The following is a 16007-nucleotide window of genomic DNA, read 5'->3' as shown; positions in this document are numbered from 1 at the left end:
TGTTCATTATCCAGTGTTTTATACTTGGGGAAATGACAACACCAGAATAACTTGGAGCAGTTGAATTAAAAACAGTACAGGAAGAAAGGTATTTTGGGGGAAGGGGTTACATCACAGGTAGACACAAACTTCCCTGTGAAATGCAGACAGGTTGCAAGAACCCTTGGTGTGCCCTGTCAATGATTTATAGATTGGGCACAAATATATAATCCCCCATCTCTAAATTGCTTGTAGAGATAGGGAGATTATAATTTTACTGTATAAGGCAAATATGAGTTTGCATCTGAAAAGATATAGTTCTTGAAAAGGTCTAAAGATGGACATTGCACCACGTGAATGGCCATGGGAGGACAGACTTCAAATATGCAGGCTATAGACCTTGGTAACTAGATACAGTAAACCCTCGCTAATCTGGAGTAATTGGGGGGGGGGAGGTTATCTCAATTAAGCAATAATCCAGATTAGTGAAGAAAAAGATAGCCTTAAAAGACAAAAAAATTTAAAAAAACAAATAAATTAAAAAAAAATTAATGATATAGGTAGTGCTGATGAAAATAAATTAAAAAATATCACTGTAGAGCCTTTTTTTTAAAACTATAAAAAGACAATACATTTATCCATTGATAGATGGATAAATGTATTGTCTTTTGTCTTTTTATACGTTTATCATGTGGCACTAGCCACTTGATCGTTGCTGGGTATACCACTTAAATATGGCTTCTTCCAGCAACACTTCTTTTGGCTTTTTTAATGTCTGTCTGTCTGTTTGATACACCAATTTTATCACTCCCCACATAGAATTTTAAAGGAAATGTCTTTATAGATTATTTTTGTTTTTTAGTATCTGACACAGTCTGTTGGCCAATACAAAATTCTTCAGCAATTTTTTGTTTTTCCAGGAACACCATTTTCAAGTTGTTCTATCACTTTGAGCTCATTAATAATAGTTAAAGTAAAGTGTTTTCTTTTTATTTCACTTTTTATTTTTTTAGAACCCATAATTATATAAAATATGTTAACTTATGTACATATGTATATAAGTATAAAATTGTAAGCAAATGAAGTGATATAAGCAATAACATCCATCTGACTCCGAGTCAACAATGCTACTGAACAACATGCAAGAGAATGTGATGTATGTTCCATCCCTCTCTGTGTAGTCAATCAGCACACAGTGAGAGATACTCATCTGCCTTCCTAAATTCCACTTGTCTTTCAAAGCACTCAACTGTGAACAGAATTTTCCATATTTTGATCCGGATTAGCAAGGGTTTACTGTATCTTAGAGGGGGATCTTATATTGATGTTAATAAGGCTCCAAGAAAGAGGATAGTAAAACGAATGAAGGTGAATTTTTCATGGTATTAAATGACAGTTAAAGGATTTTAAATGGGTAGCTGATTAAGGCCAAGAGCTTTTAAAAAATTCAAAGGCCTACTGGATGGGCACCTTATATAGGAAAAGGAAAATCCATAACATAGTATTTTTCTTTGGCCAGTGCAGAAGAAGTCCCTGGCTTCCTTAATGCCAATGCTAATATCAATACTCAAAAATGAATATAATAGTGAAATTGAAATACCATTAAAAGTCCTTTCTAGTTAACTGGAACTTCTGTAAGAATTTTATGAAATACCCAATAAACTAATAATTTGCTTTGAAAGATAAAAATTATTTGCTTATTGGGCATTTCATAAAATTTGGTTTTAAGTGTTATAATCATATGTAATTGTAAATTACTTTCCATATGTGTAGCATACTAAGTTTTTTTTTTCTGGGGGGTACAAATAAAGATATGAAGGTATGCATGTGTTAATATTTAAAAGTACCTTATATAAAAAAAAAAGAAAAAAAAGGACAACTTACTGTATCCAGTTCTTCATCATCCAAGCCTGTTAAATCTAAGTCACCTCCTGTTTCCTCTTCACCTAGAGTTAGCACATTCAAATTTCAAAAAAATAGCACAAATAAAACTTCGTATTATTGAATTCTGCAACCACTAAAACATAAAATAAAAGTTTTAAAAAATTATATTTGTTTAAACCTAGAAATTATAATATTCTAAATATAACCTGATCTCTTTTTCTCAAAGGATATCTAACAACTAAGTTGCTCAATAAACAAAGCTTATTGCAAAAGTGGCATTCTTATTAAATTTTCTCATATTTAAAATCTCTTTAATGAGTTGTTTACTCTTGAAAATCTTAGAGACCCATTCATTTTCTTGTTTGTTTAGATAAATTGCTAGAAAGAATCATACTTCTTTTTCAAGACTGTGACATTTCATCCAGTAGGCAGTATGGATTCTCTCCTTGTAGAGGGTATAAAAATGCATTTATTATCTCCGCCAATCAATTTCGCAAAGTAACCATAAAACGTTTTGTTCATATTATAGCCTTTGAAGAAGTGTTTGATGTGTTATGGCAGGAGAGCTTTCTTTGTTGTCTGCAACTTTCTGGATCTTCTTCAAACTTTTTTCATAGCACTTGCATAACTTCCCTGACATACCTGTCTCTCTTACTATCATGTTTTAACCAATCTATTGAACCATCAATGACAGATGTCCCCTAGTCTCATACATTTCACTCACAAGGTGAAGAAAGGGATGAATAATTTCCTACCATTGTAGTCACAGGATGATCTATATTCTGTTGGGGGGGGGAGACAGTTTCACAACTGAAGGGGTGCTACATGGCTGATTTTTCCAACTGCATATGCATCTAGGAATGGGAGTGTTTGCAGGTGCCTGTATAGGTAGTAATTGGATACCATAGTCTTGATGATTCCCAAAGTTGGATAGGGCTTGTTGGACATACTCCTTGGGCCACTCACATGGAATACTGTCCCCAACAAGTGGTTCTTAAGAGATTTTAACGACACTATATTAATAGCTTATGCCAATAACTTTCTCTTCTTGCAAACAAACACTTGCAATTTTATTTCTACAAGACCTTTTCAATTGGACCTCTGCAAAAAAATTAAAAGTATCACCTAAAAAATCTAAATGATGGTATTTAAAGGATTCTTCTCCTATTAGGTGCCCAACTGTTAAATTCAATAATATTATTCTTCTCTGATTTCTGCCAGTAGACACCTTAGAATTACTATTGATGATCAACTTACATTTATCAAAAAGTCAAGAACTATATTGCTCTTCTCCTTTGTGTTAGTAATGTAAGCATTTTAAAATGGTCTTCTCCGAGGACCATTTTAAAATGCTTAAATTACTACACAAAGTTGTTTTCATCCTTCAGATTATATTTTCTGCAGGTGTTTGGTTTAAAATTGCAACTAAGAAAATTGCACAAGCCCATTTGATTTCAATTCAAAGAAACTTTCTTCTTTCAACATTCAGAGCTCGCAAAACTGCTTTTTATTTTTTATTATTTTTTTTATGTGAACCCCAAACACGAGAGGTATTAGAACCTATAGTACTTAGTACCGTGCTTGGGTTGGAGGTTGAGAACACGAAAGAAGATATTTGTTGACATTGGACTTGAACTTCTGTAGACTGTAATTTTCAGGAAATACAGTATGAAGGAAGGTTGTTCCAGAAACGGCAGTTGAATGAATAAATGAGGAAGATAAAAAGTTGGTTCTGTGAGTTTGAAGTTGGACAGTAAATGGATGTTGGCGGCACGTGTTCGGACTGTTTTGAAAGAGAGAGCAGGAATTACAGAAGCCAATACAGAAGAACAGTGCCCATGGAAGTATCTGTAGAAGAGGCATGCAGCAGAAACAGTACGTCTATGAGACAGTGAGTGGAGGGACTCTGTTAAAGATGAATCATTAATTAACCTAACTGCCCTCTGAATGGAATCAAGAAGCCTGAGAGAGGTTTTGGGGACACCACCCCAGATGTGGGAACAATATTCCATGGCAGGGTGGATTTGCGATTTATACAGAGTGAGCAGCTGTTTGGAAGAAAAGTAACGCCGAGAGCGAAAGAGAAAACCAAGTTTTTTAGATGCAGAGGAAGCAATATTTGTAATGTGCTTGTGCCAAGAGAGATTAGAAGTCTGGGTAATCCCCAAAAGAGATATATCATTTTGTCTAGAAATCGGAGTGTCACTAAAGAAAAGCATAGGAGCAGAAGAATCCTTTTTCCGAGATATAAGACAAGACTGAGTTTTAGAAGGGTTGAAATCAACTAAGTTTTCATTGTCCCACTGGAGAATTACCTGAAGATCGGCATTTAAAGAATTGGTAACAGATTTTCGAGAGGTTGAAGCTGATTGAGCAGGACAAGGTTTCTCAAAATGGAAAGTGGAATGCAATGTGCTGTCATTGGCAAAACTATGGATAGAATTTCCAGTCAATGGAAGAAGGTCATTAATATACAAGAGGAAAAGAGTGGGGGAAAGAACTGAACCTTGGGGGACACCGGCATTAGTGGAGAAGTTAGAAGACAGAGAGCCATCTACCATCACCCTCAGTGAGCGATCAGAGACAAAACTGGATAACCAATTACTAAAAACAGTTGGCAAACCATAAGATGGAAGCTTGTTTAGAAGACCTTTATGCCAAACACGATCAAAAGCCTTTGAGATGTCAAGAGCAACTACAGGCATACCTCGAATAACGAATAGGATGCGTTCCACGAAATTACTTCGTTAAGCGAAACTTCGTTTTCAGAGGTACAAATACTATGGCCAGAATAGGGATACGTTCCTACGTAAAGAAAATGAAAAGCTTTTTTTTCGAACAAAGAAAAGTTTTATTAAATAAACAGTCAACTTACATACAAAGTGAAATCACATTTTAAAATATGAGTCTAAAGTTGATTGTTTATGCTCTTTTTCTCTTTAATTTAACAATTGCCTATACGGAGTTATTGCATTTAACACTGATCGCTTAACAATAACACTTCTTCCTAAATCAGGATCATTTTCACTAAAAAAAATTTAAAACGTTTTCAATGTCATTTAAGCACCTTTTTAAATCTTTGGTTGTTAACCCTTTTTCGGCAGGAACTTCTTTAACTTCGTCTTCATTATCTTTGTCTTCGTTGCTAACAATGTTTTCTAAATCTTCCACTGAAAAACCATCTTCTGCATTCAATAAATTTCTAACATCCTCTTCATCGACATTTTCGAAACCTATTGATTGAGCCATCTGGATAACTTCATTTCTAAATTCTTGGATGTTATTTTCTTCTTCTAGTACAACTTCTGGCCATATTTTGCGCCAGAAGTTGTACGCCTCCATTTAATCATTTCTTAGTGACTTCTTTCCAAGAACTATCAATGTTTTCAATTACGTTTTAAATGGTGTAGTTTTTCCAAAAAGTTTTAACTGTCATTTCCTCTTTAACCTTTAGTTCAGTTAAACTGCTTAATGTTCGACGCAGATAATAAGCTTTAAATGATGCTATTACTCCCTTATCCAATGGTTGAATCAGGGAAGTTGTGTTTGCTGGAAGAAACACAACTTTGACAGGAATGCATGTGTCCAACGTGTTAAGATCAGTAGGATGTCTTGGAGCATTGTCTAACAACAAAAGAGCTTTTTCTTCAAATTTGTTTTTTTTGACAATACCGTTTTACTTCAGGACAAAAGTGGTTAACAAACCGATCAGTAAATAACTCCTTGGTAACCCACGCTTTTCTATTTGCTTTCCATATTACAGGTAAATTCATTTTTATGTTACCTTTTAACGCCCTCGGATTTTCTGAATGGTAAACTAATAACAATTTTAATTTATAATCGCCAGAGGCATTTGATCCAAAGAGTAACGTTAAACGGTCTTTGGCTGCTTTGAACCCAGCAGCTGATTTTTCTTCAATAGAAATGAAGCGTTTTGTTGGTAGCCGTTTCCAGAACAAACCGCTTTCGTCAAGATTGAACACCAAATTTGGAAAATTTTCACGTTCAATTATTTCCTTTAGTTTTTCTGGAAACTTATTTGCAGCTTCTCCTGTTAATTTTACATTATGAATCCTGGCCCGTTTTTTAAATTTCTCGATTTTTTTTTTTTTTTTTTGATTTGGTAGTTGTTGGCGCATCGGCTTCTGTGGCCATATTGCACCTCCCAAGGTTTTTGCAGTACTTTGATCCAAGCCCGAGGCGGGAATCGAACCCGCGACCTTTGGGTTGCCGGGCAGGTACTTTACCCACTCGGCTAGCCCGGTCGGCAAATTTCTCGAACCAACCACGAGAAGCCCCAAAGGTTTCCGTAATTTCTTCAGTTTGTTTAGATTTCAGGTGATTAAACTGGAATATTTTTTTTTTATGTTAAATGGGGCTTGAAATTGCCGACTTCGTTATATCGAAGCTTCGTTATCAGAGGTAACGTTAACCGAGGTATGCCTGTACTTGTGTTTCATCGAACCTTTCCATTGAATTAGTACATAAATGGGTAACACAAACCAGAATATCACCAGTGGATCGACACTGACGGAATCCATACTGGCAATCGTTGATCAGATGGAAGGTTTCTAGGTAGTTTAAGAGTTGGCGGTTAATTGATTTCTCCATTACTTTAGAAAGAGTAGAAGTAATTGTAATGGGACGATAATTGGATGGGAGGGATTTGTCACCCTTTTTAGGAACTGGCTGGATATGACCAAATTTCCAAGCAGAAGGAAAAACACCTTTGGAATAAGAAAGTGAAAAAAAGGCAGTAAAGAATAGGAATAAGCTCAGGAGCACAGGTTTTGAGAACAAGTGGAGAAATACCATCGGGACCTGAAGCTTTCTTAGCATCGAGATTCGTCAAAATTCTTCTGACATCCTTTTGATGGAAGACCACAGGAGGCATTGAATGGAGCATGTTGGGAATGGTGGGAGGTGTTTTACCAAGATCATTAATACATGAGTTGGAACTAAAATGGGATGCTAGCAGGTCAGCTTTATCCTTGGCTGAAGTGACAACAGAACCATCTGGTTTGGACAGAGGTGGAAACAGAGATGGGCAAAATTTGCAGCCAATAGGCTATGGCTGCAACATTTCCCCATTTTGCCCAAGTTTTCTACTCTTAGCCTGTTCAAACTCTAGTTTGGACTGATTAATAACTTCTTTACAATTGTTTGTTGCGAGCTGTGGCGTAGGCAGAAAATGAAACTGAAGAATCAGAAACAAACCAATTACAATATGCAACATTCTTCTCTTGAACAGCCTTAGCACATTTATTGGAAAACCAAGGTTTAGATAAAGGATGAGATTTTAAAGTGGAGTATGGGATAAAGGATTCCATTCCTGCAAGAATAATTTCACTGACACGATCTGAGCAAACATTGACATCAGAAGTTTTGAAACAGTAATCCGAACAAGCAAAAGAAGAAAAGAAATCTCGCAGGTCATCGCATTTTGCATTCTTGTAATGCCAAACAACACGAGGTTGGGAATAGCCATGAGATAAAGGCTCCATTGGAGAAGAGACAATCACCAAGTTGTGATCTGAAGTGCCTAAAGGACCTCTCACTTCGACTGTGTACTTAGAAGGGTTGTTTGTGAGAAAAAGATCAAGCATGTTGGCTGTATGATTAGGATTGTCGTATTCTTGTAGGTAAATGAACAATCTGTGTAAGGTCATTAGTAATTGCAAAAGCCTCCGCATCTCGACCAGCTGGGTCGGTGTGACTAGAAAATGGAAGCCAGCTGGAGTTGTGAACATTAAAATCACCAAGGAAAATTGCCTCACTGTTAGGAAAGTTGGACTGGAGAAAGTCAAGTTGCAAAGAGAGGAAGTCAAAGAGCTCCAAGTGATTACTGGAGTTGGGAGAACGGTAGAGACAACAGATGAATTTGACATAATGAGGTAGAGAGATTTTAAGCCAGAGAAGATCAAAGAGAGGAGATTCCAAATTGCCAAGTCTCTGACAGGGAATATCAGAATGGACATATGCACAAGTACCACCTTCGAGGCAAAAGGAGTCATACAGTGAATAATTTGGGCATCTGAGATGAGCAGTAGTTGAATCAACCGATAACTGAGATTCTGTCAGAAAAAGTACATGGGGTTTGGCAGACTGCAAGTGGAAATGGACATCGTTGAGATTAGAATTGAGACCATGTATATTTGTGAAATGAATTAGGAAGTGCTTGGGAGGTTTAGATCTTTTCGCAGATAAGCTTGCTCTATTAGTTTGACAATTCATGGTGTATTCAATAGTAAGAAAAAGTGGATGAGACATCCTGTATGAAGTAATGAAATTTTTGGATATGGCGTACACATGGTAAGAATATACCCAGATCCTTGACATAACGTGGCCTCAACAATGCTTCCCACATACACACTACTTGGACTGCCTCCAGTCACTATCTGGCAGAGTAGAGGTAGCAAGATTATACACTAGCTGATCTGGAAGCCTCCTAGAGAGTTACCAATAGGTTCGGTCCGGTGTACTGACTAGCGGCCGGCATGCGAACACCGTTTTAGAGCTGTACCCTCGAAATGTAAGGTATATTGGATCTCGCCACGATGTTCATCATAACCTCAAAAGTCACCAATCATACTGCATGATGGAAGAGATAGGGAAGGGTTGACCGGAAGTTAGCTCTAGAGACTAAACATGGGTTCCACCACTTCAAGCCTCCAATAAGCAAAGTGGTGGTATTGTACCAGTTGATGGGAGTCATCTACCACCCACCTAGGTGGTAGATGCTTCTTCAGCTAGATGCCTGGATTAGTTAATTCTTCAACTATTAGCAAGGACACAGACAGTAAACTCATCTGGAGGAAAATTCAAGCACGTGCAGTCCCCAGTCTCAATACTAAACTGGAAAGGACAGGAGCTATCCTCACTGGCAAAAATAGCAAATGCCTAAGCTGAATCATTTGCTGGTACATTTGATTCCAGTTATTTGGGACACATTGGAACTAGTGTATTTTGGCCTGATTAAGCGGCTGCCACAATTATGCGAAGTTTCACATAAATAGTTAAAAATACAGCTTTATGATTGATTTTCTGTACAATCAAATCACGCTACAATGGACTCACCACAGTAAAGTACCATTCACTATACAATATGTAGTAAGTGCCAGTCATCGTGATCACTGTGAATTAAAGTTTAATTCTATTAAACAGCGATTCTAATTATCGAAAAAAATAGGAGGAATATTATCCACAGGCTATAAAAGTAAAGATATACTGTATAAAGTATAAATTTAGACTTTATTATGTTATCAATTAAAAAATTAAATGATATGTGAAAATCGGAAGAATATTTTCCACAGGTTAGCAAAATAAATTTATGCTTACGTGCATAGCTTAATTAATATGTACAAACTAACTAGTTGACATTTCTGTTCACTGACATTTGTGGGTGGGCGTTAAAATTTAAAACAGTAAAAAAGATAAGCAATCAATAACAAATAACATGGCACACACACAAATCGCAAGTAACATGGTACTCGCAAGTGAGAAAGGAGTAAGAAGTTACGAAGCTTAAAAAACAGGAATGAAGAGCAGATTCTGAAAATTAATTTTTTTATAGGATTAAAGCACTAACAGAAAAGCCTAATAAACAGGGGACTGCTAATTGTTTTTATTATTATTTTATGGTTGTGACCTCCAGAAATCCGACCGAACCATGTGGTATGGTCGGAGACAATCGTAGGGTAATCTTGAGTGCTGCCCCGATTAAACGGCATGTTGTCCCAATTAAGCGAAGTAAACCCTGGCTATTTTCTTGATTGGGTTCTGTTCTTTAAGATTTGTCCCAAATAAATGGCTGCCCCAATTAACCGGTGGCCCAAATAACTGGAATACATTGTATATCCACTGTATCAGGACATGAAATTCAGGTTAGTTATTTATCTCTTACAACCCAATCTTTCAACAAATTAAGGTATCTGCAGAACAGCACAAAATCAACTTTACTACTATGGTATCACACTTGTACAACCTGGCATTCACATTAACATAACTTTTAGAATCTATCAATAAAACATCAAATAGTGCTGCTGATTCAGTCCAGATGGAGTCTACTACATGATGTTAAAAGAATTAAACAAAGCAAAAAGCCCTTTGTTAAATCTTAACAATCAAATATTTTTAGAAAATACTTACCCAAACTCCTGGCATCACTCAATTGTCCAAACCTTCCTGAAACCAGGAAAGGATCATACCTTTCCACATAATTACAGACCAATTTCACTGACAAGCTGTTAGGAAAAGTCTTGGAAAAAATGGTTCATTCACAGGGGCTAACTCGGTTCCTGGAAACTAAAAACTTGCTAAACAATAATCACTGCAGGTTTCGGAAGCATCAGTCCACATTAGAATTAATGATCAAAGCAGAAGCAAACATCTGCAATGCTTTCATAAGGAGACAACACCTGGTGATGATTAATCTCAATACTGAGAAAGCCTTCAATACTACCTGGTGATATGGTGTTCTCCAAGATCTTCATTTTTTTGGTTTGAGAGGGCCATTATCCCAATTTATACGAAACTTCCTATGTCACAGAACATTTCAGGTTAGTTATCTAAACAACTTATCCAAATCATTTGAACAAGGAGAGGGCGTACGACAAGGTTCCATCCTCAGGGCAACTTTATTTACAATAAGAATTACAAATATGACACGAGACATAACAAATACAGTAGAATCATACATGTTTGCTGACAACCTCATTATATCTTGTCAGTCACAAACTACGAACACCACTGAAATGCAACTTCAATTTTCCATAGCCAAAATAGAATCATGGGCACTATGGAATGGCTATCCCCTAGCAGAAAAGAAATCTACTGCAATTCATTTCTGTAAAAAATGCAGACTACATTCAGATCCAGAAATATATTTAAAAAATAACCTGATTCCACTTACCAACAATTTTAATTTATTGGCCTTATATTTAGATAATAAACTTAACTTTGCTACTCATATAGCTTATCTTTGGATGACTTTTCTAAAAAAAAACTGAACATCCTAAGAGCTGTCTCTATTATGTCGTGGAGTGCTGATAGAAGCTTCCTTATACATCTCTATAGAACCTTAATTTGGTTCTGCCTGGATTATGGATCACCAGTCTATGATTCAACAAGGAAAAATTCTTTATTACTCGAATACTATTTAGCATAGTGCCCTGAGGATAGCTGAGGGAGCTTTCAGAACATTTCCAGTTCACAGCCTGTATATTGAGGCAAATGAACCCCCTCTACACCTAAGGAGAAAATTCTTACTGTTTAATTACACAGCAAAAATTAAATGTATTCCATCTCACCCCACTTGGATGTGCCCATGTGACCCTCAAATATGCCATGCTATACCACAAAAAACCTAATGAAAATCACCCTGCAGGACTTCAATTGGAAGAGCTCATGCACAGTTGGGACAATAATTTCCAACATTTCTTTCAAGATGTTGCTACTTACTCCTGATCCTCCCTAGACTTCATTCTAACCTCTGTGTAACAATTTCTTTCTATAATGGGGAAAATGTTCCCTAGCAAAAATGAACTTTCTACATGAAGCACATAGCTTGGAAAACTGAGAAATTACATATGATCAAAAACAAATGCAGCTGTAGAAGCTTCTTTCTTTCACTTTTTCAGTTGCTGCAACTCTTTCTACTGAATGCAATATCTATACTGTAGAACTGTATGTAATAAAACTAGCCCTAAATAACATAAACAATTGTTATTTCAAGCAAACTCTGATATATACGGACTCCTTAAGTGCAGTCACTGCCATTCAGTCCACAGTTTCTCCCTCCCATCCCATCCTAAAACAGATCTGATCTAGATTATACCACTATCAAACATTCATCACCTTCTGCTGGAATCCCAGGTAATAAATGTGCAGATCATGCTGCTAAACTTCCTGACAATGGATTTTCTTGCCAAAAGTGCTCTGCACTGATTACAAATCTATTATTAAAACAGCATGTAGGAACCAGTGGTCTCAAATGTGGCTATCTCAAATCAATAATAAACTGCTGCAGATAAAAAAGGAAATACAACCGTGGACATCTATTTCAGAAGAAGCAGGCAAGAAGACGTGATTTTGGTAAGACTATGCCTTGGTTACTCCCCTCAAACTCATCTGTATTTGCTTATAGGATACCCCCCCCAAATGTTCATTTTGTCAATCCCAGCTAATAATCAGCACATCCTCATTGAATGTCCTCAACAGTCAACTATCCAGAAGAATTTTTTCAATATTTAAAATGCATAAATTTATATAATCATCTTGGAATAATCATACTATGGATATTTAGTCATATAATTTTTTCCTTCAAACCATGAAGAGGCACAATATGGCCCAGGAGGCTCTTGTGCTCAAAACCCTCAAAACAACAACAAGAAACATTCAATGTAGGAACTCTGTTTCAAACAGGGTTCCTACATTGTGGCTAGCTCCAACACATGGTTCTGATAAATGTCAGCCTGCAGGAGTACGGTGTGAGGAGCAAGAGTTTTTTTTTTTTTAAAGAAAATCCCAAACATGAAAGATATTAGATCCTATAATACTGTATGTGGGTTGAAGGTTGAGAAGATGAAATAAGATACTTGTTGACATTACACTTGAATTTCTGTAGATTGGAAATACATGTGAAGGAAGATTGTGCCAGTAAACAGAAGTTGAAGAAATAAATGAGGAAGAAGAAAAGTTGGTTCTGTGTGTTTGAAGTTGGACAGTAGAAGGTTGCTGACTGGTTACGGCACATGTTCATACTGGTTTGGAAGAGAGAAGGGGGAATTACAGAAATCAATTCAGAAGAACAGTGCCCATAGAAGTATCAAAAGAAAAGGCAGAAACAGAAAGTCTATGAGACAGAAAGTGGAGAGACTTTGTAAAAGATTGGTCATTAACCTAACTGCCCTCCCTCTTTTGAATGGAGTCTAGAAGCCTGAGAGAGGTTATAGGGACAGTGCTCCAGATGTGGGAACAATATTCCATGGTAGGGTAGATTTGAGGTTTGCACAGTGTGAGATTTAGGAGAAGAGTAATGCTGAAAATGAAAGAGAAAACCCAGTTTTTTTTTTTAATGCAGAAAAAGCAGCAATATTTGTGATGTGCCTATATTTCCAGCTAACTGGAAATACTAAAATCAGTGCAAAAACTACTTCATAGTTGGGTAAAGTTAGATTGAAGATGGTCAAGTTTCAAAAAAAAGACGGTCAAAAATTCAGAGTGATTTGTTAAGTTAGGAGTGTCACACACACTCTTCCAAACAGTGGTGGATCAAGCCATTGCACACTATGGTAAGAACTGAAAATACTCCATGTTAAAATACCTGCTAAAATGGAACTAAGAAGAAGGTGGGGGCTTAGAAAAACTGAGAAAACTAAAAAAATGCATTAACAAAAAAGATAAAAGAATTGATGAAAATTACAGTTCGATGCTTTTTATACCCATAAATAATCTATTAGCTGGGAAAAGTGAATAAGAAAGCCAAAAGTAAAGAAAAAAATGGATGAAAAAATAAAAATAATTACTATATTACTATGGAAAATGACTGATTATAATTGTGCTTAATCAACAGTTATAAAAACCAGCAAAACATAAATTGTTAATTAAACTTTTCATCAAAAAAATAAAAAACAATACACATTATGCTGTGCCTAAATAAGCATTTATGAATTAAATTTGATTCTGGACTGCCTGAGTAATACACAATTTTTTTTTTTTTTTTTTTTACTTCTGACTTATTTTCCTTATTTTTGTTTTCCATGCTATTTAGATTATTCAAAGGCATGGAAAGCATTCTAATTTTTTTCACTTTTATCTTTGTCTTTAATGCATTTTTTTTAGTTCGGTCTGTTTTTTAAGCCTCCCCCCCATCTCCAATCCAACTCCTCTTTCATTTTATCAGGTATTTTAATGTGGAGTACTGTGATTCTTACTCAGATGGTTTTATCCACCACAATTTAACAAATGTGTTCACATTATCAGTTTTCTTTATAAGGAATCTTTTATTCAAATGTTTGGCTTCCAACATGACTCAGCTATTAATAGCTTTTTTTGGATATCAGTGAGTCTTGTACAGTGAGGAATGTGGTCTGAGGCATAAAACACATATAGAGAGAACAGCACATCTGTGCATTTCTGATCATTTTGTTGGTTTTAAGTGTGAATACTTACAACTGAAAAACTTAATGTATAAAGCCTTGTATTTGGAGGAACGTATCAAATAAAAGTTTAGAATAAATCCAGCTGTAGGCTGAGAATGGAGTACAATATATAAGCTTTTTTAAATTTTAATGTGACAGTGAAAACACTGTCATAATGATCAATGAACAAAAATATATACCAATCACTCTGTTGAGGTAGGTAACAAATAAAACAATGGCAGTAAATAAAAAAAAAGTATTTGATACACCAAAAATTCTAAGATTAAAATATATGGAAGTTATATGAAAAATGAATTTGACAATGAAAGAAAGTCATAATTTCTATCATTTCATATAGCCTATGTGACCGTCAGGGCTTTGTTCAATTTGGATTATTATATACTGGAAGTATAGTTTATGCATGTTTAGTTTGACTAATATATAGAATAAATTCCCTACAATTTCAATGTAGTGATTAATGCCTCTTCAGGAGAGTTTGGTTTGTTTGTTTGTTTGGTTTTTTTTTTTAGGAGCATTAGCAACTAAGGCCATATTGCTCCAGGATATGCGGTGGTCATTCCTTAACCTTTCCGCATCCTCCGTATTTGGTGGTGACGGGCTCGAACCCCGGTCTAATCAAGAAGCGTGTGCTACGCACTGCTGCTCCTTCCCACCTGGCTACGGAGGCGCCTTCTTCAGGAGAGCATTTTTTTTTAAGCTGTTTGTAGGCTGGTAAAAAATGACCAGGTTACAAGTTCTTATTGATGTCTATGTGCCTTTACTTGTATGGTTAGCATACAAGTTGTCTGAACAGAGGTAACCAGGTGTCTGAAGAGCGGTGACAGAGGGACTTTGTAACCACTCTGCATATATAAAATTTTTGTTCACTGGATAATATATATTTTGATGAATGCAAGAAAAGAACATTTTTCCAGGACAGCATAGAGGTTTTGCCATGTCACTCACTTGGAAAGGTCAGGATTTGAGTCCTATCGATGACTGGAGGAATTGGTAAGGCCCCTTCGAATGAGGCTGTAGTTAATTGATCTCAGGTGGAGAGAGTAGGGTTTTCCCATGTGAATTAATCTGGGTTTTTCAGCCTGAAAATACACAACTGTACACACATAATACACAATGGTGCAATATGACCTAAAACTCAACATTTTAAATATATACGTTTTTTAAGAATAAAATAAGGAAATGCAAAAACTTTACCATGGTTTTCCGAAACTCGCATGCACTCTTCTATACTCTCCTTAAGACCTAAAGTAGCTGCAGTTGGACCAGGTCCACTCAAAGAGCCACTGAAGTACTTTCGGGAAGCAGGTACTGGATTCTGACATTGTGGGAGCAGTATACTGTTGAGTTCCCCTTGTGTTGATGGAAGTTCATTATCTGATTTTGTATTGCAATCTTTAATGCAGTCCTCTATAACTTCTAGTGTGTTTCCAACAATGAAATTTTCAGCAATTACATCCTCTACTTGGCTCTCTTCATTTTCATCTATAGATAAAAAATATTCATAACATAGACATATAGTGTATACATGCATCCACAATAATGCGGATAATGAATAGAGCACACAACTTCCAGGATGAAGTGTATATAAAATATAACCATACTTTTTTTTTTTTTTATTATTTTCTTACTTTAGAAAGAAATATGAAAGTTTTTCATGATTAATAACCAACGAGAAGCTTTATTTAAACCTCAACTTCTCTGTTCTATAACATGTTCAATTATTGAAATGATATGTATGAATAAATAGAGTTAAAGGGAGCTTGACAAACTTTCTATTTGTTAGTTCCTTAAAATTCAGTGGATGCCACTTATTGTGATCACTTTGGGGGCTCAGCTAAATGGAACAAAAATACAGCTATTCAGCATTGTTTACTGATGTAGAGCAGAAATGTATGCATAAAAATGTAAAAGTGGATAGAAAGAAAACAATAAAATCAAGAAATATAAAATACTTTGACTGTCCACTATTTCTTTGAGAAAGTT

General features: G+C 35.9%; 1 protein-coding gene across 2 annotated transcripts in view; it reads right to left on the bottom strand.

The window, feature by feature from the left end:
* Positions 1–16007, bottom strand: part of Brf (Brf RNA polymerase III subunit) — a 330203-nt gene that overhangs the window by 59399 nt on the left and 254797 nt on the right. For both annotated transcript variants that reach the window (XM_090386884.1, XM_090386885.1), the window contains 2 exons: positions 15219–15506; positions 1864–1925 (listed from right to left, as the gene is read on the bottom strand). In XM_090386884.1, coding sequence (XP_090243010.1) covers positions 1864–1925; positions 15219–15506 — 350 coding nt within the window. The remainder of the gene's footprint in view (positions 1–1863; positions 1926–15218; positions 15507–16007) is intronic.

The sequence above is a fragment of the Mastigoproctus giganteus genome, chromosome 12 (assembly GCF_048544385.1).
Source record: "Mastigoproctus giganteus isolate SK-2022 chromosome 12, ASM4854438v1, whole genome shotgun sequence".
Classification (NCBI taxonomy): domain Eukaryota; kingdom Metazoa; phylum Arthropoda; class Arachnida; order Uropygi; family Thelyphonidae; genus Mastigoproctus; species Mastigoproctus giganteus.
The sequence above is the reverse complement of the archived record's forward strand: the minus strand, read 5'-3'. Positions and strand labels throughout refer to the sequence as shown.